Source organism: Xenopus laevis, chromosome 2L (genome assembly GCF_017654675.1).
Source record: "Xenopus laevis strain J_2021 chromosome 2L, Xenopus_laevis_v10.1, whole genome shotgun sequence".
In the NCBI taxonomy this organism is placed as follows: domain Eukaryota; kingdom Metazoa; phylum Chordata; class Amphibia; order Anura; family Pipidae; genus Xenopus; species Xenopus laevis.
The window spans coordinates 45,932,259-45,957,770 of record NC_054373.1 but is presented as its reverse complement, the minus strand read 5'-3'; the positions used below and the strand labels follow the sequence as shown (position 1 = coordinate 45,957,770).

Genomic DNA, 25,512 nt, shown 5'->3' with positions numbered 1-25,512 from the left:
CCAGGGTCAACAAAGCATCCCGTCATCACCCGTAGGGTAATTTACATCCGCAAGTGCAGTGAGTAAAGTGCAATTTGTAGTTCAATGCTTCCCCCCCCACACACACACAATTAAGTGTTTTTCCCAGAATTGTAGCACCATTGCAGTCACAAGGGGAGGGTGATGTGCCTGATTGACCTGGTAAGTGCAGTTCAATGCTACAATTTGGAATTCATTATACAGCATAGTTGTCTCCCCTTCCCACACATGGACAGCAATTGTACAAGTAGTACAAGGAGTTGCCGGGCCAGTAAAAATGATGCGTGATGCCAATGGGCAGAAATATATAAATATAGGAAGGTGGTATTTGTTGCCAGAAACACACATGTTGCTATATTCCATTGTTTGTTTATTAAGGCCAACAATCAGAACTGTAGGCAGTGAAGGGTAACTCTGGCTCAGAACTAAGGCCCAATTTGTTGTAAAGAGCAGGGTGTGCCAGTTGGTGGCCCTTGTCTCATTGCTGAATCTCCTCTATATACTTTAAAAAACTATGTTTCAGTTGCTGCTTATTCACAGTGGTCTATAAGCTGGTGCCCCCAGTTTTTCAGAGTGCAATGGTACCAATAAACATGAGAGCCACACAAAGATGGCGAGACGAAAGGAGGTACAAAGTTGAATCTTCCTTCCTTGGAAAATCCCTTGTCACTTTTATGCCTGTACGAAAGACATAAATTCTTTGCATGCATGGTAAAATGTTTGAATTGTTGCACATCATGTCACACAGGTGCCTACATTAAAGTAATGTGACTTGGGATGCAGCTGTATGCTTGTCCTTGTTTTTCCTACATACATATGAGAGCTTGAATGAGAAACCTCCATTTAAAACATGCTAAAGTTAAACCCTGCTCAGTGTCTCAGGTGCATAAATACCGTAGTCACAATACTTTATGTTTTACATATTAACTTAACTTTATGACATGCCATAAGCTTCTAATCTTTGCAGCCTTGTGTCTTGGCAGTGTCTTTTTACTTCTGATGACCAATCAGAAGTGTTAGTGCCAATCTCTGATATTCCCAGCAGGCTGCTGTACAGATCTGTGAATTCCTAAGGTGTTGGTCCTTATACCAGAGGGTATAAAACTGTTCTCTTTAAGTTCATGTCACAGTTCCATGTCACAGATAAATGAACAGTGCTGCTATCAGAGGCATACAACTCTAAGGGGATCTGTTATATTAGGGAGCCAAAAATCAGTATGCATTTAGTGTAGTTCAGTATGTCACAGAGGGCCCCAAATGCTACCCTTGTATTGGGCCCTTGCATTGTACAGCAGCTTTTGCTTTCTCCCTTCTATTACTTTGATGCTTCCTAATTAAAGTGGACCCGTCACCCAGACATGAAAATCTGTATAATAAAAGTCCTTTTTAAATTAAACATGAATAACAATTTCTTTTTTTTATTAAAGCATTCATAGCTGTTGTAAACTCATTTAAAAATATCAGCTGTCAATCAAATATTGCCTACCCCGCCTCTATGCCTAGGCATAGAGGCGGGACAAGCAATTACTTTCACTTTCCATTCAGCACTTCCTAGATGTCTCTGCTCTCCCTACATTCCCCCAGCTCTCTTAACCATTTAATTGTGTAACCAGTACATGGGGATAGACATTGGGTCCCTGTTTCCTGGTGCACAAACAAGATTCTGAGATGATACAAGGCTTGCCTTAATAACAGTGTCCACAAAATGGCTCCTTCCTGGTTGCTATAATTTTGAATTCCCAGACTGATATAGAAACAAGATTCAAATAATTTATACAGTGTAATTAAAGTTCATTTTGCTTGACTAACATGATAAAATAGGATTTGGAATAATTTTGTTTGGGTGACGGGTCCACTTTAAGGGCAGCCTTTATATACAGTGAAACCTCAATGTTAAAACCCTGAGTTTTCCTTAATCTGTAGTCCCACCAATATACAATGCATCATATATTCCCCTGATTTCACATTATCCTGGATTTTACACCATTTTTTCCTGGTTCCTAAAAATATAAAAATGGGGGTTCTAATGTAATGCCAATATATAGTACTTTACACATACACTATTCACATCAGTCCCTACCCCAGTGAAGCTTACAATCTAAGGCCCCTCACATTTACAAACAGTGTTGTTAAGTTTATTTGGACACAGTTAAGTTTCTCAGGGATACTATCAGCGGGGTACAGTTAGCACTGCAGTCAAGAGCCTTGTAACTGAGGGGAGCCCCATGTGATGTAAATGACTCCCTGGTTGTGGAGACAAGGGGGTTGTGTGGATTGTGTGTGGGGTTTTGGCATAAATTATGTGATTTGTATGGGTCAGGCCTTATTCTTCTTGTTGGCAGGGCCCTCTGCCCCAGGGCCTAGGTGACCCCCATGTGGGGTATTGCTATACTAATTTAGTAGTATGGGGCACTGAGATTCCTGACTGTGGCCCAGAACCTACCTGTATGTTTTTGTAGAGTGGGAGGAAACTGGAGCACCCACATGAAACCCACGCATACATGGAGACACCATAAAAACCTTTTTTGAAAGTTGAGGTGACTTACATTCAACTGACAGCTACCTTCCTGAACAGAGGGAAAGATACAGGTCAACGTAAATAGCTCCAATGGACCAGTCAGGGCTTAATTTATACATTGTCACTGTAATCTGTGCTGGCCAGCAACCATACTGTATATCAGTGGCAAATAGGAAAGCAAATACGGTAATAAATTCTCCTGTCTTTGCAACAAGCTAATTACCCCTAACTATGGCAGAATTTCTGTGCTATTTATAGTCTCAAGACAAACTTACAAAGAAAACTACAAACAATGATAGTTAAACATTTGTGTATCTTCTAATTCAATGGCACTTAAGCTGTAGATTGGACATGCCCAGTTATTAAGGGGCAGTTGAGGATACTGCAGTTGAGACCGTTTCCTGATATGCCTGTAGCATGTACAGCTATGGGATCCCCATTATGCAGAAAGCTCAGATTTACTGGAAGACCATCTCCAATAGACACCATTATAATCAAGTCATTTCTCTGTAATAATAAATCAGTACATTGTACTTGAGCCAAACTAAGATATATTAATCCTTATTGGAGGCAAACCAATCTTATTGGTTTAATTTAATGTTTACATGATATTTTAGTAGACTTAAGGCATTGAGACCCATATTACGGAAAGCACCCTTGTCCGGAAAACCCCAGGTCACGAGCATTTTGGACAACAGGTCCCATACCTGTACAGCGCAAAATGCAATGCCAGTAGCAGAGCATAAAACTGCTTAGGACTTTTCATTTAATAGCAACAAATTCTGTTTTTAATTCACAGCAGACTTTCAAAGCCCCAGTGCAGATTACGTCAAGTTGTGATTTTGTTTTCTTTCCATGTCTTTTCTGAGGTAATGCTTTGTGAAAGTCTTTGTCTCTTCCCACCCTGTCCACAAAGGCTGCACCCTAAGCAGCTGCATGACCATGTATAAGAATAGATCATCTGGGTTTAAACTGATAATGTATCGATTCTACGGGAAAATAAATAGGGAAGTTAATTGCTATTAAAATGTTCAACATAAGTACGTTTTTAAAACAAAAAAAAATAATAAATCTATGTTACAGATGAGCACATATTCCTGGAATAGCACAGGAAGAGTGAATTAACGGGGTTGTTCACCTATGAGATAACTTTTAGTATGATGTAGAGAGTGATATTCTGAGACAATCTACAATTGGTTTTCATTTTTTATTATTTGTGATGTTTCAGTGATTTAGCTTTTTATTCAGCAGCTCTTTAATTTGCATTTTAAGTAATCTGGTAACTAGGGTCCAAATTACCCTAGTAACCATGCATTGATTTGAATAGGAGAGGGCCTAAATAGAAGGATTAGTAACAAAAAGTAACAATAACAAGCCTTTACAGAACATTTGTTTTTTAAGAAGGGAGTCAGCGACACCCATTTGAAAGCTGCAAAGAGTCAGAAGAAAAAGGCAACTGTAAAAAATAAATAATGAAAACCAATTGAAAAGTTACTTAGAATTGGCCGTCCTATAACATGATAAAAGTTACGTTAAAGGTGAACCACTCCTTTAAAGACAATCACATATAGGTTAATTGGCAGAAATCTGCTTTCCGCAACATTTCCAGCTCCTTGTGCAAAAGGCAAACTGATCACAATTGCCTCTCCATTCACCTTAGTCTTCTGGAAAATGCTGGTGAACTTGCAGCTCAGGGGAATATTGCTCCAACATAATTATGGTAGGAGTTTACTTATACGTGACATGTAGACTAGCTTTAATTCTGACAGGAACTACAATTGTTTGACAAACAATAAATAAAGGATAGGTGCATTCCATAGAGTACTGACATAGCTTCAGTATGCATCATGGGCAAATCACACGGTTATTAAGTAATAGGGGTATGTGACAGTTCCTATCATAGGTTAATCTCACAACAGGTATTTAGCCCCAGTGTATTGATGATTCAATGTTGCCTCTCATGGAATGTGCTCTACTCTTTGCCCCTATCCTGGCAGGTGTTTACTAGGGAATTACCCCAAACTGTTCCTCCTAGTGGAGAATAGAACTGAAAAAAGAGAAGACGAACTCCCATATGTGTGTATACAGAATAGAACTGCTCATAATACCCTGACTGTCTCACACTCCTACAGTATATTATGCTAAGACAGGAACTAGATTGACACTAGGTAAAGTCCTTATTCATGGGTTCCCTTTCTCTGACATTCTCTAGGTGTTCTCCATACCTAGGATGCCTAGGTTTCTTTAAACATAGGTCTCCTGTCTATGGGTCCTACTAAGGCCTCCTGCCTTAGGTTCATACTAAGTCCTCCTTCCTAAGTTTCCTAAGACATTTTCCTAAGACATTTTACCTAAGGTTCCTTCTGAGGGCCTTCTGCCTAAGGTTCCTACTGAAGCTTACTACCATAGGATCTCCAGCAGCATCCACGGCATTATACATTGTAGATGAAAATATTTATTAACTCCCTTGGGCCAAAAGAAACAGATCCTATAGACAAAGCATAGGTTAAACTAAAGGCATCTTTCCACACAGTACAGGCAGTTGACTCTACCTTCCATTTACAATTTTTTTGGCACAAGACTAGAGCTCAGAATACAACACCATTCCATAAAGAGTGTCTCTGGTGATATGCCTCCATAATAGTTGCTGCCATAAGGTAACATTACAGGGGACCAAAAATCTTAGAAGAAATGTAAGTGTCATGTGAAAGTCTTTGGTCCTCACCTATAATAGCAATCTGCTGCAGAATGTATACATGTATGCTCTCATGTCACAAAACTATAATCATTTTTCAAATGTTTTCTGTTTGCAAAAATTAGACAACGTAGAACCATCGTTTTGCTTTCAGTCATGCTAGATATGCTTCACCATACAGACTACCACCAAAAACCAATTCATAAATGACACGTTTTAGTTAGAATTAAGTAAGTGGATTAATGGTGAGTTTTCCGCCAAAGCTTCTGCTCTATAATCCTGGAAGTTGTTTATTTTGGAGCATGGCCTGAACCTGGGAGACATTTGGGTGTGGCAGACTTTGGCTGGTTTCTGTCTTCCATTAAAATCTATTTCATCATAACGAATGTGACATGAGTGCTATAGAGCTGTTAGTGACTACATACCATTAGCAGAAGGTAAAGAAATTGTTCTTAATCTGTGGAAAGCATTAGACACTCACCATATGTATGTTTTGCAATGTATCTCACATATTCTGTTTAGACAGTTCATCTCAGTGATTGTTCAACTTTTGTAAGATGACACCTACCAGCAAAATTAGATATTCATTTTTTTCATTAAATTATAGATCAACAAGCCTGTCCTTATAGACGTCTTTACTTTGTTTTCGTCTGCAGGGAATCGGCTTGAAACTAGTTCCAGTGTATACATTCTCTCATTGAGTTTGCACAAACCATTTAATAACCAGTTGTGTCAGACTGTATTTAGTTTTCATTTTTTGCGGTGATCGTTTTCACTCTTAACAATTTTTTTTTGGAAAGGTGCCAGTGTATACTACACAGAGTCAGTACAGGAACATAATCTACTGAACGTAGCCCAAGTGTAATAAATGGTCTGATTTCTCCTGCAAGAACATTGCAAATACACACTGGTTTGTGTAGCTCAACTAGAGTTACTTGGTTCCACAGGTTTTACTGTTTTCTTTCTTCCGAAAAGATTGGCATTATTTGGATGGCAAAGAATAAATCTGTTATTCAGATTTCTTTAAGTATAATTAACACTGCTTTCCCAGACACTCTTGTTATACACTCCACCATATAATGTGCTAGTATCTTACCCAACTTCACACTAGGAGCTACCCTGATATAACCTCTTCTAGCCTATGGACACACAGCTCCAAATGGGATATCCCATCTATGCCTTACTCTTGCCAAGTAGCCAATTTAGGACAACCAGGCCTGGACTGGGATTCAGAATTGGCCCTGGCATTTCTATAACACTGTCATCAGGTTGTAGTCACCTACGGAGTGAGGCCTGGGTGATGACGGCTGTTACTCTGTTACTTTTGTAACAGTGGCCTCAAAGCAGGTGCTTATTTTTGAATTCCTGGCTTGGGAACAAGTTTTGTTTGCATAAAAATCAGTTGTACTTCCAGACAGCCTTCTGTAGTCTGCCAGTCCACGTGATGCTACAAATCCAACCACAACACTTATTTGGCACCCAGGAACTTTTTGCATACTTGTGTTGCTCCCCAACTCTTTTTAAATTTGAATGTGACTCATGGGTAACAAATATTGGGGACCCCGTGAAAATTCAGCTCACACACTGGACCATTGTCGAAGCAAAAATTCAAAGCAAAGTATCTTATTTCATCTTTAGTTTAAAACGACTGACACATTTTTTTCAGTTGTACATATTTATAGGAAGAGCACTTTTGTACCCCTCACCCAAACTTCCTTTGAATGGTTACTGGTTCTGCTTATTTGCCCAGTCTCTTGCTGGACAGAAAAGTGTTGGCATTGCTGTGGATGCCTCTGATACAACATATACATCAGGAAAGAAGGAGACAAAGTATTTTCCATGTAAGCAGAAAGTACCTAATTAATCTCCAGAGATTCACAGGAGATCAACACATGTCTTGGGTGTTACCTGGCACAAAAATCCAAATTTATATTTTATATTTGAATGTCTTTTTTTACCTTTGCCTTTATTATTTTACCTTTTTGTGCTTCTTGAGTCAAGAATTTTCTTATTTTTCTAAATAATTTTTACATATAAAATATGATATCTTTATATTGTCTTAGGAAGAAGATGTGGTTATCTATACAGTTGTTGCATTGTGACTACAGAGAGAGAAAAAGCAAACAAAAATTGTTTATTTAAATAGCACAAAATCAACATTCTATATACACACCACTTCTTTTAGTTAGAAAATTGTCCCTGGATAACTATTGTAAAATGTAAAACAAAGCAGGTCAATGAGGTAAAACAGCATATAGTTCTGCAGATGTCTGGAAACTTTAAAGAGATATTTACATATTTTTTCCAAATATGTTTCACTGTCACTTTTGCACATTTTGCATATATGCATTCTGTGATAATAAGAACCAATCGTAATGGCCCTGCCAGTTGCCTACCATTATAGTGAGTCTGTATCATGGGAAAATACTACTGGTGAGGTGGTTACATTTGTTAGCCTCGTAGAAACAAAGCAAATAAAATGCCTAGAGTTTTCCTGACCCTGTAAAATGAAAAGCTATATATTTTTCAATAAAAGGTAATCTTACCAACTTGTTCAGCATAAGTGAATGAATAGGGCTTGTGCTAAACATCCTTTCTGCCTATTTTAATCACAAAAAATGTCACTCCATATTTGGTCCTTGTGAGGCAGGTATTTACGTTAACAGTGCACAAAGAATCCTCCTACATAAAATGCCTAGGGGCAAATTTACTAAGTGCCGAAAATTCGCCACCAACACTTCGCCAGGTGAAAATTTGCTCAGACAACGCTAAATCACTAACATGCGAAGTTGCATCCAGGGTGTCGAACGCTGCAGAAGTTTTGCTAGAGTTAATTCGGCAAGCAGAGGGAAGTTGCGCTAGCGTTGGCTAATTAGCATACGGCGGGAAGTTAAAGTTGAATGGACGTCTATGTTGCAGCAAATACATTACATTACACAAGTCCAGGGAAGCTTAATAAAATAAGTTGTTATAAAAGAGTTGTTATAATGCCCTACACATGAGACCAGTGTATAGTTTATGTGCCATATGTTAGGAAATGTAGGGGGGGAAGCGGGTTACCCCAAAAAAATGTTATGCTCTTTTGCAGCCTATCACCCTGAAAAAAAGAAAAGAAGCCAGCGAATTTTGGGACTTTTTTGGGAAATTTTTCAACTAAATTCTGAGGAAGTCCTATCTACTCTATTGCACTTTAGGGATGTAGCGAACGTCGGAAAAAAAGTTCGCGAACATATTCGCGAACTTGCGCAAAAACGCGAGCGGTTCGCGAACGGTTCGCGAACCCCATAGACTTCAATGGGAAGGCGAACTTTAACATCTAGAAAAGACATTTCTGGCCAGAAAAATGATTTTAAAGTTGTTTAAAGGGTGCAACGACCTGGACAGTGGCATGCCAGAGGGGGATCAAGGGCAAAAATGTATCTGAAAAATCTGCCTGTGTGTGCTTGGAAGAGATAGTGTAGGGGGAGAGCTGTTAGTGATTTCAGGGACAGATGATAGTAAGTTTGCTGGCTAGTAATCTGCTTGATACTGCTCTGTATTGGAGGGACAGAAGTCTGCAGGGATTTGAGGGACATTTTAGCTTAGGTAGCTTTGTTGGCTAGTAATCTACTGTTCTCTTTAAACAACTGCCATACGTTGACCTTGTAGGCATTGTTTGCCCAGTTTTTTTGGACGCAGCCACTGAAGCACAGTTGCCAGAAAAAATATGCCATATAAATGCTGAAAATAGTTATTTTTCGCCATACGTTGACCTTGTAGACATTGTTTGCCCAGTTTTTTTGGTTGCAGCCACTGAAGCACAGTTGCCAGAAAAAATATGCCATATAAATGCTGAAAATAGTCATTTTTTGCCATACGTTGACCTTGTAGGCATTGTTTGCCCAGTTTTTTTGGTCGCAGCCACTGAAGCACAGTTGCCAGAAAAAATATGCCATATAAATGCTGAAAATAGTCATTTTTTGCCATATACGTTGAGTCAACGTATGGCAAAAAATGACTATTTTCAGCATTTATATGGCATATTTTTTCTGGCCTCTGTGCTTCAGTGGCTGCGGCCAAAAAAACTGGGCAAACAATGCCTACAAGGTCAACGTCGTTGACCTTGTAGGCATTGTTTGCCCAGTTTTTTTGGCCGCAGCCACTGAAGCACAGAGGCCAGAAAAAATATGCCATATAAATGCTGAAAATAGTCATTTTTTTGGTCGCAGCCACTGAAGCACAGTTGCCAGAAAAATTATGCCATATAAATGCTGAAAATATGCATTTTTTTGGTTGCAGCCACTGAAGCACAGAGGCCAGAAAAATTATGCCATATAAATGCTGAAAATATAAATTTTTTTGGTTGCAGCCACTGAAGCACAGAGGCCAGAAAAATTATGCCATATAAATGCTGAAAATATGCATTTTTTTGGTTGCAGCCACTGAAGCACAGAGGCCAGAAAAATTATGCCATATAAATGCAGAAAATATGCATTTTTTTGGACGCAGCCACTGAAGCACAGTTGCCAGAAAAAATATGCCATATAAATGCTGAAAATAGTCATTTTTTGCCATACGTTGACCTTGTAGACATTGTTTGCCCAGTTTTTTTGGTTGCAGCCACTGAAGCACAGAGGCCAGAAAAAATTAAACCAGTAGGGTTTGCACCCTAGTTTGTAACGGTGGCGGAGGGAGGAGGAGGACGCTAAAGGACAGCTGTGTGTGGAGTCATGAGGCTTGAAGAGAAGGACAGCTGCATAGAAGTCAGAACAAGTCTTCCGGCGTGCAGTAACCCTCCGAGATCCACCCCTCATTCATTTTAATAAAGGTCAGGTAATCGACACTTTTGTGACCTAGGCGAGTTCCCTTCTCAGTTACAATCCCTCCTGCTGCACTGAAGGTCCTTTCTGAGAGCACACTTGAGGCTGGGCAAGACAAGAGGTTCATGGCAAATTGTGACAGCTCTGGCCACAGATCAAGCCTGCGCACCCAGTAGTCCAGGGGTTCATCGCTCCTCAGAGTGTCGATATCTGCAGTTAATGCCAGGTAGTCCGCTACCTGCCGGTCGAGGCGTTCTTTGAGGGTGGATCCAGAAGGGTTGTGGCGCTGCCTTGGACAGAAAAACATTTGCATGTCTGACGTTACAGACTGGCCAAAGGGCTTTGTCCTTGCAGGTGTGCTCGTGGCAGCATTACTGGCACCTCTGCCCCTGGAATGTTGATGAGTTCCTGAAGTGACATCACCCTTAAAAGCATTGTACAACATGTTTTGCAGGCTGGTTTGTAAATGCCGCATCTTTTCGGACTTGTGGTATGTTGGTAACATTTCTGACACTTTATGCTTGTACCGAGGGTCTAGTAGCGTTGCGACCCAGTACAGGTCCTTCTCCTTAAGCCTCTTGATACGGGGGTCCTTCAACAGGCATGACAGCATGAAAGACCCCATTCTCACAAGGTTGGATGCAGAGCTATCCATCTCCGCTTCCTCATTATCAAGGACTGCATCATCCACGGTCTCCTCCCCCCAGCCACGTACAAGACCAGGGGTCCCCAAAAGGTCACCACTAGCCCCCTGGGAAGCCTGCTCCTGTTGGTTCTCCTCCTCCTCCTCCACAAAGCCACCTTCCTCCTCTGACTCCACTTCTGGCACCTCTCCCTGCGTTGCAGCAGGTGCCTGGGTTCGTTCTGGTGATTCCGACCAGAAATCGTGCGCTTCCAGCTCCTCGTCACGCTGGTCTACAGCCTCATCTGTCACTCGTCGCACGGCACGCTCCAGGAATAAAGCGAAGGGTATTAGGTCGCTGATGGTGCCTTCGGTGCGACTGACCATATTTGTCACCTCTTCAAAAGGTCGCATGAGCCTGCAGGCATCGCGCATAAGCACCCAGTAACGGGGGAAAAAAATCCCCAGCTGTGCAGATCCAGTCCTACCACCCAGTTCAAAAAGGTACTCGTTGACGGCCCTTTGTTGTTGCAGCAGACGTTCCAACATAAGGAGCGTTGAATTCCAGCGAGTCTGGCTGTCAGAAATCAAACGCCTGACTGGCATGTTGTAGCGCTGCTGAATGTCAGCAAGGCGTGCCATGGCTGTGTAGGAACGTCTGAAATGGGCCGACACCTTTCTGGACTGGGTGAGAACGTCCTGGAATCCTGGGTACTTGGAGACAAAACGTTGGACTATTAAATTTAACACATGTGCCATGCAGGGCACATGTGTTAAATTGCCTAGTCTCAACGCTGCCAACAGATTGCTTCCATTGTCACACACCACTTTTCCGATCTGCAGTTGGTGTGGGGTCAGCCACCGATCGGCCTGTGACTGCAGAGATGACAGGAGTACAGATCCGGTATGGTTTTTGCTTTCCAGGCACGTCATCCCCAAGACAGCGTGACAACGGCGTACCTGGCACGTCGAATAGCCTAGGGGGAGCTGGGGGTGCACAGGTGTGGAGGAGGAGAAGGAGGACCCAGCAGCAGAGTAAGAAGAAGAAGAGGAAGAAGACGAGGTAGAGAGCGATGGAGGAGTAGAGGTGGTGGCAGAACCGCGTGCAATCCGTGGCGGTGACACCAACTCCACTGTTGTTGTTGAGCTACCCATTCCCTGCTTCCCAGCCATTACCAAGTTCACCCAGTGGGCAGTGTAGGTGACATACCTGCCCTGACCATGCTTGGAGGACCATGCGTCAGTAGTCATATGGACCTTTGGCCCAACACTAAGTGACAGAGATGCGGTAACTTGGCTCTGCACATGTTGGTACAGGTGTGGTATTCCCTTTTTAGAAAAAAAATTGCGGCTGGGTACCTTCCACTGCGGTGTCCCAATTGCTACAAATTTGCGGAAGGCCTCAGAGTCCACCAGCTGGTATGGTAAAAGCTGGCGGGCTAAGAGTGCAGACAAGCCAGCTGTCAGACGCCGGGCAAGGGGGTGACAGTCAGACATTGGCTTCTTACGCTCAAACATGGCCTTCACAGAAACTTGGCTGGTGGCAGATGACTGGGAATGGGAACAGGTGGTCAAGGTGGAAGGCGGAGTGGAGGGTGGTTCAGACGGGTCAAGGAGAGCAGAGGTAGAGCAGTAAGATGCTGGACCAGAAGGAGTGTGGCTTTTAGTTTGCCTGTTGCCTTTGAGGTGTTGCTCCCAAAGTGCTTTGTGCTTGCCGCTCATGTGCCTTCGCATAGAAGTTGTACCTATGTGGCTGTTGGGCTTACCAAGGCTCAGTTTCTGACTGCACTCATTGCAAATTACAATGCTTTTGTCAGAGGCACACACATTAAAAAAATCCCACACTGCTGACTTTTTGGAAGTGTGCGATCTGGCGGTAACAGTAGAAGTTGGCGGCATTGGCGGCAATGGCGGGTGCGTTGGCCGGCTGAACACAGGTGCCGATACATGTTGTTGCCCTACTGATCCCTGCGGGCTGTCCTCCCTGCTTCTTCTAAGTCTTATTCTCCTACTGCCTCTCTGACTCTCCGTCTCTCCATCTGAACTACCCTCCTCTTGCTCTCTTCTACTAGGCACCAAACATCAATCTCCTCATCATCATTCTCCTCAGATGCATCAATTTCTTCTGACACATCACAGAAGGAAGCAGCAGCGGGGACCTCCTCCTCATCACTCATTATGTCCATCTCTATCGTGTTCTCTGCCAGAATTAAATCTGGTGTAAGGTCCTCATCTCCTTCATCTTCTTCTGGCAATAATGGTTGCGCATTACTCAGTTCAAGAAACTCATGGGAAAATAACTCCTCTGACCCCAGTGAAGAAGGGGCACCGGTGGTGGAGGAAGTGTTACGTGGGGTGGCCATAGCAGTGGAGGATGAGGAGGATGTTGTGGTAAAGTTAGAAACGGTAGAGGATGGGGTGTGCTGTGTAAGCCAGTCAACTACCTCTTCAGCATTTTGGGAGTTCAGGGTCATTGGCTTTTTAAAACTGGGCAATTTGCTAGGGCCACAGGATTGCATAGCAGCACGGCCCCTAGCACGGCCTCTGCGTGGCGGCCTGCCTTTGCCTGGCATTATTTTTTAAAAAACAACAACAACAACAAAAACTCAGTTGGTTTTTCTGGAAACGATAATACACACAGCTAGATGGCGGGTTGAAGAAAACAGTGTGCAAATAATGCCTACAAGGTCAACGTATACACTACTACAGCGGTGGATACGGATTACGTAAAATATATGAATGCTGCTTGAAAAAAAGTAACTCAAGTGGTTTTTCTAGAGACGATAATATTATCAATATTTAGACAAAATGTGAACAAGCTCACACAGCTAGATGGCGGGTTGAAGAAAACAGTGTGCAAATAATGCCTACAAGGTCAACGTATACACTACTACAGCGGTGGATACGGATTACGTAAAATATATTATGGCTGCTTGAAAAAAGTCACTCCGGTGTTTTTTCTGGAGACGGTAATATTATGGATATTTAGACAGAATGTGAACAAGGTCACACAGCTAGATGGCGGGTTGAAGAAAACACTGTGCAAATAATGCCTACAAGGTCAACGTATACACTACTACAGCGGTGGATACGGATTACGTAAAATATATGAATGCTGCTTGAAAAAAAGTAACTCAAGTGGTTTTTCTAGAGACGATAATATTATCAATATTTAGACAAAATGTGAACAAGCTCACACAGCTAGATGGCGGGTTGAAGAAAACAGTGTGCAAATAATGCCTACAAGGTCAACGTATACACTACTACAGCGGTGGATACGGATTACGTAAAATATATTATGGCTGCTTGAAAAAAGTCACTCCGGTGTTTTTTCTGGAGACGGTAATATTATGGATATTTAGACAGAATGTGAACAAGGTCACACAGCTAGATGGCGGGTTGAAGAAAACACTGTGCAAATAATGCCTACAAGGTCAACGTATACACTACTACAGCGGTGGATACGGATTACGTAAAATATATGAATGCTGCTTGAAAAAAAGTAACTCAAGTGGTTTTTCTAGAGACGATAATATTATCAATATTTAGACAAAATGTGAACAAGCTCACATAGCTAGATGGCGGGTTGAAGAAAACAGTGTGCAAATAATGCCTACAAGGTCAACGTATACACTACTACAGCGGTGGATACGGATTACGTAAAATATATTATGGCTGCTTGAAAAAAGTCACTCCGGTGTTTTTTCTGGAGACGGTAATATTATGGATATTTAGACAGAATGTGAACAAGGTCACACAGCTAGATGGCGGGTTGAAGAAAACAGTGTGCAAATAATGCCTACAGGGTAAATAATGCCTAAAAGGTCAACTTATACACTACTACAGCGGTAGTAAAATAAAAAAAAGTAAAATAAAAAAAAAATGAATATTAAAAAAAAAAAATTAAAGTTGGTGCTGCTGAACTACTAGGAGCAGCAGATTAGCACACCAGTCCCACTCCCCAACACTGCTAGACTAATAGCACTGGGCTCTTATAGTAGTAGTAGTAGTAGTAGTAAAACAACAAAAAAATAAATAAAAGCAGTCCTTACAAGGACTACTGTTATTGCAGCAGTCAGCAGATGAGATCAGAAGCAGGACAGCTGCCCACTGCAGCTACATACAGAGCACTGCAGTAGAAGGTAGATTACTAGCCAGCAAAGCTACCTAAGCTAAAATGTCCCTCAAACCCCTGCAGACTTCTGTCCCTCCAATAACAGAGCAGTATCAAAACGATTACTAGCCAGCAAACTTTCAACTGTCCCTGAAATCACTAACAGGCAGCAGCTCTCTCCCTACACTATCTCTTCAGCACACACAGGCAGAGTGAAAAAACGCTGCAGGGCTTCGGTTTTTATAGGGAAGGGGAGTGGTCCAGGGGAGAGCTTCCTGATTGGCTGCCATGTACCTGCTGGTCTGGGGTGAGAGGGCAAAAAAAAGCGCCAACAATGGCGAACCCAAAATGGCGAACGTCGCGCGACGTTCGCGAACTTCCGGCGAGCGCGAACACCCGATGTTCGCGCGAACAAGTTCGCCGGCGAACAGTTCGCGACATCTCTATTGCACTTCGCCTGGTCTGAAGTGGCGAAGGCAAGTCTGGCGCAAGAGGAAATGTTCAGTAAAATCCACATCTTAGTGAATTTGCGCAGTTACGTCCCTTCACCAGAGCGCAACTTTGCCTGGCGATTGAGTGCGAATGAGCACCAGCGTCAGTCTCTTTTGCTATGCCTTTGTTATGCCTGCGCCCATTAGGAAATCGGCGAAGTACCAAAATGACGTCATGCTGGCGAATTTTCACTTCGCCTTTTAGTAAATTTGCCCCCATGTGTATTCCTGACCCTGTAAGATGACCTGCAATGCATTTTTCAATAAATGGTCAGTATACCCACTTGTTAAGTGAATAAATAGGGCTGGTGATAAACATACGTTTTGCCTATTTTAATCACAAAATGTTTTTAAAAAATTCATGTTAGTGCACAAAGAATCCTCCTGCATAATGTATTCCTAACATAGCAGTCACAACATAGGGTACATGTAGGGGGTTGTTTATTGGTAATCAATGTGTTTACCTCGCAAGGACCAAACATTTGATATTGAGTAGCTTCAATTTCAGTGTTTGCCCTTTTTAGCTCAAGAAATAACAAACAAAAAGTATGTTCGGCACAAGCCCTACTCATTGAACGCATGTGTTCAATGCATGCGCATTGAACTGTAGTGATGGGCGAATTTATTCGGCAGGCGCAAATTTGCGGCAAATTCCCTCAAAAAAACACTTTCTGGACGCCGGCATCCAAAAAATGGACGCTGGCGTCAAAAAGGAGACAATGGCGCCATTTGGAAGTGACCATCCACTTCATTCTTCATTCGCCCAATATATATTCCTGTCCTGTGGAAGTCCCTGAAGTCACATACATATGTACTTCACAGTTACAAGTTCTTTTAACAGCTGCAAGTGGTGTTACTTGTATATCAGGGCTTAAAGGGGAAGGAAACCTAGTCGGCGCAAACCCCCCACCCCCCCTCCCGTTTGTTGCCCACCCTCCCTCCTCCCCCCTGGCCTACCCGTCCCTCTGGGCAAATGCCCCTAACTTGTTAATTACCCTTCTGCACAGGTCCAGTCCAGGGAGTTCACAGACGACATCTGCTTCCACGCGATCTTCTTCCTGCTGTGAACGGCGTTTTGGCGCATGCGCAGTAGGATCATTTCGCCGGTACGGATCTACTGCGCATGCGCCAAAAGTCACGCGCATGCGCTGTAGATCGTACCGGCAAAATGATCATACTGCGCATGCGCCAAAACGTTTGCGCCGACTAGGTTTCCTTCCCCTTTAATGGAGAATGTGTGGCACTTAGACTACAGTGAATAAATAAGTATGAAACTACTATTCTAAATACATTTTTATATAATTTTGTTAGGGGAAATGGTGGCACACTTTATATGTACGTAACACTTTAGTAAATTTAGAGGCACCATTACTCTAAACCAGGGATCCCCAACCTTTTGAACCGTGAGCCTCATTCAGAAGTACTAGGAGTTGGGGAGCAACACTGGCATTAAAAATGTTCTTGGGGTGCCAAATAAGTGCTATGTGGATTGTCAACCTACATTGAGGCTCTCTTCGGCAGTGCACCTGATTTTTAAACAACCAGAACTTGCCTCCAAGCCTGGAATTAAAAAATAAGCATCTGCTTTGAGGCCAATGGGAGCAACATCCAAGGGGTTGGAGAGCAACATGTTGCTCACGAGCTTCTGGTTGGGGATCACTGCTCTAAACTATTAGCTTTACCCCTATATTTGCATCGGATGAGACCTATTATCCTTTGTGGTGTGCCCTTCCAACGTTGTGGAGGCAGGGTACAATACACTGTAAGCAGTAGAATCTCTAAAGAATGGGTGTTAGTGGTTCTTGGAACATTAACCAGAACTGATTTTTTTATAACAGATCTAAAAATGAAAATATGGCAATGATGCAGCGCACAGTTATTGAGTAGTCAGTGCATACTCATAATACATTAGCAGAACAATCTCTCCAACAGAGCTTGAAAGAGGAGTGCCATACAGTCCACACTGAGATTCTCTTTTTCCTCGGGGGACACCTTTTAAGTGGAACCCAGGTGGGAATCTATCTAATCCCTATAACCTGGCACTGGTTCCCCGACTAGGCAACAATGCTAATCCCTTTTATACTTCTTGGTGGAGCCAAGATCTGCTCATCTAGGTAGCCATAATCCTGGCTAATCTCTCTCCCCTAGAGAGACCTGTGATAGGATCTAGCTGCCCCTTACTAATAATATGCTCTGCGTTGACTTAAAGGAACAGTAACACCAAACAATGAAAGTGTTTTACAGTAATGAAAATATCCTATACTGTTGCCCTGCACTGATAAAACTACTATTGTCCATATAAACAAGCTGCTGTGTAGCAATGGCGGAAACTAAATAAAGACTATATGGCACATGTTAAATAGTGGATAGCAGATAATACTATTATGTTCTACAGAGTTTAGCTGCTATCTGCTGTGTAACCTGAGCCTTTTCTCCTTTGAATGGCTGCCCCTATGGCTACACAACTTATTTATATAAACAATAGTAGTATTTCTGAAGCAAACACACCAGTTTTACCAGTGCAGGGCAACAATGAATTATATTTTTATGACTTTGAAACACTTTAATCTGTTGAAGTTACTGTTCCTTTAAGAGGCAAATGCCTCTAGAGCCGTATGGTTTACCCATTTTTTAAGCACTATTCCATCTAGTGGCCAAACCTGGGGAAGCTAGGGGTTGTGCTTTGACCCAGGAAGGGGAGATCTACTCCCTCCATAGACTATGAGGTATATTTATCAAAGAGTGAAGTTAGAGATTGCCACAGTCGTCTAGAGTGAAATTCCACCACTCTCCATTCGTTTCTATGGGATTTTTAAAGGCGTATTTATCAAAGGATGAACTTTCACTTTCACTTATTGATAAATACGCCATTAAAAATCCCATAGAAACTAATGGAGAGTGACAGAATTTCACTCTAGCGGACTGTGGCGATCTCAGACTTCACTCTTTGATAAATATCCCCTAAGATTGACCAAACCTTCAGGGAAAGCACAGTAAATGAGGACATAATTTATCAGTCCCCTACACGTATAACATACTGACTATGCCAAACCGAATTTTTCCAGAATTTGCTTTCTCCAAGATCACCATAGAAGGACAATATAATAACTGAGGCATAACTGATACATGTTGTCTTTTGCTAAATGTTTGAAAAGATCGCTATTTTAAATGTTCATTAAAAACTCTTAATTATATCTTCTTTTTTTAAGGATGGTGGTCTGTGACGCGTGCCACACGAACAATACCAAAGCAAAGCATTCACCAGCAAACTTAAAGACTGTTCAGCTATTATGTTTTTCATTATTTATTCTGGCCATTCCACAGATAGGTAAGGAATTTTGTGTTATTGATGAAATATATTGATATGGGATAAAACCAAAGCACTTTTTTAAATGTATGGCATAAATAAATATTCGTAGGTTACTTCCTGTACATTTTGTTGTATTAAGGTAGAAAAGGCACATTGTAAGGTATTAAAATGCATAACAAATGAATAGACCTGACTTTCTGAGTGACATTGTTGAGTCTGTCATGCAGAGGAGCGGCACAGAGGGAGTGACAGCACATCATGTTTATAGCCTTTTACTGCCTTTAGAAGCTGTAGTTTAACCATTCAAGGGACATGGAAAAGACACATATGAACTATGGTAGTTATGGTAAAACATGTCTTCTTCATCGCACCTTCATATAGGGAACAGACATATAAGATGTAGAGATAGCTGATGTAAATAGCTCAGCAGCAGTGGAACGTTGTGCAGGTTGTATTTTAGGAAAGGTCACAATGTAGAAGATTGAATTGAATTGGATAGGGAATGATAGGGGTAAGGAGATGCTAAGAAATTAGTAAGCGAGCGATTAATAATATCTGTATATATAATAATATAGTTTCAAAAGCTAGAGAATAAATGACTGTTGGGTAACAAGAATGAACTAGTCAATAGTTATGTTGTTTTTGTAGAATGAAGGTGTTAGAGAAATAAAGCTAAAATAATATTAGATAGTGGTAATTTAAGGCCTATGACACATGGGGCATATTGGTCACTAACCATAACAGTTTGAATTCCACCTGGTAAGGCTGAAATATATATTTTCTGGATGAAACTCACCTGTCACGTCTAGTAACAGGAAGATTCCATTAAACAATATGACATGCTGAACATCCTCTATTGATTCTTTTCCATTCAGTGCACACATGGAGTGGATTTTGAATCCAAAATGTGCACTTGAGTGTTTTTTGCCCCAAAATCTACCCTGTGTTCTTTCTGACAGGCTGCAGTCAGTGGAACAGGTATAGGGACTGTTATCTGGAAACCAGTTATCCACAAAGCTCCGTATTACAGAAAAGCCATCTCCCATAGACCCCAATTAGAATGAAATAATTCACATTTTTAAAAATTATTTCCTTTTTCTCTACAAAATTAAAACAGTGCATTGCACTTGATCTTAACTAATATACAATCAATCCTTACTGGAGGCAAAACAATCCTATCGGGTTTATTTAATGTTTAAATCAGAGCTGTGGAGTCAGAATCCAGAGCAATTTTGTGTATCTGGTGTCAGAGGTTGAGTCACCAAAAATGTACCGACCCCAACTCCTAATAATCAAAATTAAAATAATCATATCAGATTTTAGAGCTTCTTTGAAGGAGGATATCAGGAGACTTCAAAAGAGGCTGGCACAAGCCTGGACCCACGAAGTAGTTAAGCCGGTCAGATGGTAAAAGGTTAAAAAAACTTACATTTTATTTTTCCATAAATTAAGAACCAAGGACTGACACGTTTCGTGTCTACCAGGGACACTTAGTCATAGTCATGAGCCTATGATTAAGTGTCCCTGGTAGACACGAAACGCGTAATATAATATAATATAAAAATCTATCATTAAAGAAAATGCTGGAGGTGGGAGGAATGGCAGAGGGCATATAGCAGGAGAATGACAAAAGTGGAATCATAGAGAAAGGAAAAGAACTGTGGGTTTAAGTGAGGGCGAAAAAAAACACATACAACAAACAGTGACATTTAGAAATAGTAAATAGTGAAGTTAAGAGATTAGAACAGTGATCCCCAACCAGTGGCTTGTTAGCAACATGATGCTCACCAACCCCATGGTTGTTGCTCTTAGTGGCCTCAAAGCAGGTGATTCTTTTTGAATTCCTGGTTTGGGGGCAAGTTTTGGTTGTATTAAAACCAGATTTATAGCTAAACAGAGCCAACTGTAGGCTGCCAGCCCACGTAGGGGCTACCAAATAGCCAATCATATCTTTTATTTGGCGTCCCCAGGAACATTTGACATTCTTATGTTGCTCCCCAACTCTTTTTACATTTGAATGTGGTTCTCAGGTAAAAAAAAGGTTGGGAATCCCTGAACTAGAATATAGTGGATTAGACATCAAGTAAGGGGTTAGGCGGGCTAAGATGAGAATGGCAGAAAAGAGGGGGGAACAAGATGACTGATGTAAAAAACTGAGAAGATTGTTAAGAGATGAAGGAAACATAAGAAAATAGGATTTAAAGGGGTTGTTAGCCTTCAAACTAGTTGTTTTCAGATAGATCACCAGAAATAATGACTTTTTCCAATGACTTTCTATTTTCAATGTGTGACCATTTTTCTAATATTGAAGTGTAAAGTGTCATTTTTCACCTTCTAAAGCAGCTCTGGGAGGGGAGGGGGGTCGCCGACCCTGTAAACTGTTCTAAATTGATACATTTAGTTGATACATTTCTTATCTTTTTCCCTGCTGAGCAGAATCCCTGAGTTTCATTAAAGGCAGCTGTTAGAATTGATACAATAATTACTAATACTCCAGAGATGCTGCTGAGAAATGTATCAACTAAATGTTGCAGAATTTACTGAGCTGCCAGACTCCAACACCAGAGACACGGACATTCAACTTTAAACTTAGATTTTGGGAAAACAGTAAATAATAAACTATGGAAAGTAATTGAAAAAAGTTATTTTTGGAGAATAATCTAAAAATAACTGAACTGGAAAAAGTGTTTGAAAGGTGAACCACCCCTTTAAGCACTTTTATGCAGTCCCTCAAATATAGCACAGTAAGGTTGTTTAAATCACATTACACTGTTGCCTAAACTATAGGGTTAAACAAAACACCAACACTATTCACAGAAACATTCTTTTCACTATACATTCTTAAGAAACCCAAGTTTAGATTGCACTTTAGAAGTAAGCGAAGAAGTATTAAGGTGCAGCTCCCTATGTAATGCACAACTTCTTGAACTCTGGCCTGTTTCTTAATAAACCTTTAACCAGAGGCCACAACACTGTACTGTAACAACACTATTCATTAACCTCACTCTTGAATCTAGATGTTTCACTTGAAAGTGAGTGACAATGTACAATTATTTAAATACACGGCTTAGTAGGTATTAGATACAGAATATGCTTTTCAACCCATCCCTGCCCTGCTGAGGTTTTTGCCCATTATTGTTAAATCTGGAGAAGTTTGTAAAGTTGTGGTTAGAAGTTTCTAAACAGAAAAGTAACTGAGAAGTAAAAATAGTGAAAACTTGGCTGCCTGCTCATTTACAGCTCCAGCAAGAGCCTGGCAGGAACTGAGATGGATTTGGAAACTGGGAATTTCTGACACTGAGGGTCTCCCTCCTCCAATTAAAGAGGAGAATGTTACTGGAGGTATAGTTCTTGCCTCAAGATATAGATAGAACGTTATAGTCATCCAACACAAGGGGGCACATTCACTAAGCTCGGGTGAATGAATAGAGGGGAAAAAAAATCGAATTTCGAGGAGTTTTTTGTGCTCCTCGACTATCGAATTGGCTTAAATTCGCCTGAGTAGAATGATTCAAATAGATCGAGCGACAAAACAATGCGACTATTCGCCCATTCTATAGTCGAAGTACTGCCTCTTTTAAAAATCATTCGACTGTCTACTTCGCCAGATTAAACCTACTGAATTGCTTTAAAAGCCTATGGGAAAGTCCCATAGGCTTTTTTTCTAAGTTTTTGATCGAATAAAAAGGCATTTGATCGAATGAAAATCATTCGATCGAATATTCGATCGCTCGACTATTTGCCGGGCGAATATTCGCCCATTCGACTATTCGCCAGCGCGCAAATTTGCCCGAATTCCCTATTCGATTCTATTCTCCAGTTGAATTTCGAGGGATTTAACCCCTCGAAGTTCGACCCTAGATACATCTGCCCCAAGGTGTAGGCATAATATTAATAAATACAAACTACAGTAATTAAAGCAGAATAAAGCTTAACATTGATAGAATATTGGCTTAATATTGATAGATAACAGGCAACAAATAATAGTATAAATTAATAAAAATGTTAATCCGTATATAAAAATGTTGCATTTACCATTTAATAGATTTCGCAGTAGAGAGAGTATTGCAAATATAATTTAAAACGAAATGGTTCATTTATGGCTGCAAGGTGCAGTTGCGATGTTGCAAATTTCCCTGCAGTTAGTTGCGCGTAAAACTCCATTCATTAAAGGTACTTGTGTCAAAATGTACAACTTTAAGTTGAGTCTTTCAGCCTCCCATTCAGAATCCAGTGTATTTGCACCCTGAACAGATGGTGGCTCAAGAGTTCCCTCTGCGTTCTGTATCCAGGCCACTGTATTTGATATCCCATGGAGTGCAAACACAATTATCCTGATTTTGACAATTACTTCAGATGCAATGCCCCTGGAGTGCACAATGATGCTGGAATTCAGAGAAAAAGTGCATTTTGGCAAAAAAACATAGTGCTCAAAATTGCACTTTGCTCATTGGGCTTGTGATTGTTCAGATACATATTTTCATATGTGGAAAACTAATCACCATAGTTTCAGGAAGTTATTATGCTTTATAGTAATACTGTCAGAAGGAAATTAAAAAGCTCTGACGTGTTGGTATTTATTTTGCATGTTAGCATTACTAGATCAAATACAAATAATCAAAATAAGGAAAAGCGTAAAATAGCAGAAAGGCATATTTAGCTGAAAAACCCTACATACAGTGATTGTGTTGTATTTCGTTAATTCAAGTGAAGACACAACAATGGAACTGGCCATTTATACCCCATCAATAAATGACTCCGATTTTCAAAAGTACAATTTCACATTTATATCAAGCCTGATTGGACCACCTGACACAAAAAATTGACGAATATTAAAAATGTCAAATAAGAAAAACAAAACACAACAATGTTGTTACAACTGGGGTCCTTGGTGTGAAACAGCACCTTTTAGCACAATCTTAGGTAAATATTGAGAGGGTGCCCAATACAAGCATAAATCACAACAGTTACTTTTTGTAAAATAGAAAGTCCCAGGGCACCGCTTATACAATTTGTGGGCATAAAAATGCTGTTGCCCAATGAATCGTGAGAAATGTCAACAAAGACTACAAAGAGAATAATATTTTCACAGTCTGATGGAGAGTTGCTGTAAACATGGAAAATGTCCAGCTTTTCTCTTGTTTAATACCACATGTTAGGATTTACAATCTATGTACAAACGTGAGGCGATTTATATCAGGCCCCCTCATGAACATAAGCAACATCTTTTGGCAACATCCCTTTTGCTGGGACAAAAGGTTGAACTTGTTAGATGTGTTTTTCAGCCACATCTACTATGCTACAAACCCACCAATCATTTTCCTGAAAAGCAAGGGAAAATCTATAGAGAAAAAAAACCCTGCAATTGTAAGAGGCCCAGGGACTTTAGGGGACCCCGAAGGACAAATAAGAAGCTGCAAATTATGTTCATGGAAGATATCTTGTTCCTAAAGTTTAGGGGCCAATGATCTTGCTGTGTAGCCCCATAACTAATCATGCTGTTAATGTAGGAGAAGCTCATATAACTATAACAGCTGATGTTACTCTATGATAAGCAGTTCATATAAATAGCAATGTGCTAATAAGTAAGTCAGTTTATTGGGGGTCAGTGGAATTTACCCTACGTTTATTACCTACACTTCTACCTGCCCCTGTCACGCTGCTCGGCATTGCCATTGGTTAATGCCAAAGTTACATAAATTTATACAAAAGTAACATAAGTTTTTTTTTTATAAATGATGTAAATTACTTACGTTTAGGGGGCTCAGTGGTCTTGCTGTGGGGTTCAAAAACGTATTCAGTAAATAGCCGCTAATATAAACAGTCAGTGGCATAACTATAGAGGAAGCAGACCCAGCAGTCGCAAGGGGATCAGAGTGCGCTAGGCCCCTCTGAAGATTTCTTTGCATGGGGGCCTGGCACACTCTTGTTTCGCCTCTCTAAACAGTTGATATTACATTATAATAAGTAGCTCATACAAAAAGTTCAAATGATTATTGTGCTAGTCAGTCGGTTCATTGGGGGTCAGTTTTTTAATTCATTAGTGGTCAGTGTAGTTTTCCCCTGTGTAACCGTTAAGCTTCTCTGTATTGTCATTGTGTTATATGTTAGTTACGTAAGCTTCTGTGTAAGTTGTGTAAATTTCTAGGCAAGTCGCAGCAGTTTTTTATGGATCCTGTCATCAAAACGCATCAGTTAATAGTGCTACTCCAGCAGAATTCTGCACTGAAATCCATTTCTCAAAAGAGCAAACAGATTTTTTTATATTCAATTTTGAAATCTGACATGGGGCTAGACATTTTGTCAATTTCCCAGCTGCCCCTGGTCATGTGACTTGTGCCTGCACTTTAGGAGAGAAATGCTTTCTGGCAGGCTGCTGTTTTTCCTTCTCAATGTAACAATGTGTCTCAGTGGGACATGGGTTTTTACTATTGAGTGTTGTTCTTAGATCTACCAGGCAGCTTTTATCTTGTGTTAGGGAGCTGTTATCTGGTTACCTTCCCATAGTTCTGTTGTTAGGCTGCGGGGGGGGGGGGGATGGAAGGGATGGGGTGATATCACTCCAACTTGCAGTACAGCAGTAAAGAGTGATTGAAGTTTATCAGAGCACATGTCACATGATTGGGGCAGCTGGGAAATTGACAATATGTCTAGCCCCATGTCAGATTTCAAAATTGAATATTAAAAAATCTGTTTGCTCTTTTGAGAAATGGATTTCAGTGCAGAATTCTGCTGGAGCAGCACTATTAACTGATTCATTTTGAAAGAGATGACAGTATCCCTTTAAATAACTTACATGAACTTTTGCTACACAGTCAAGGCTGCTTGTCTCTCTCTGCCTTCCTCTGCTTGGTTCGTACGGCCATCTTGTACTTTTTTACTAGAGTCAGGCAGGGGGAGGCAGAGGCAGAGACAAGCATCGTGGAAGCAAAAGGAAAGAAAAAA

General features: G+C 40.9%; 1 protein-coding gene across 6 annotated transcripts in view; it reads left to right on the top strand.

Moving 5' to 3' along the window:
• adgrg2.L (adhesion G protein-coupled receptor G2 L homeolog) overlaps positions 1-25,512 on the top strand; it is an 81,608-nt gene that overhangs the window by 5,987 nt on the left and 50,109 nt on the right. For all 6 annotated transcript variants that reach the window (XM_041581822.1, XM_041581821.1, XM_041581820.1 and 3 more), the window contains exon 2: positions 18,467-18,585. In XM_041581822.1, coding sequence (XP_041437756.1) covers positions 18,467-18,585 — 119 coding nt within the window. The remainder of the gene's footprint in view (positions 1-18,466; positions 18,586-25,512) is intronic.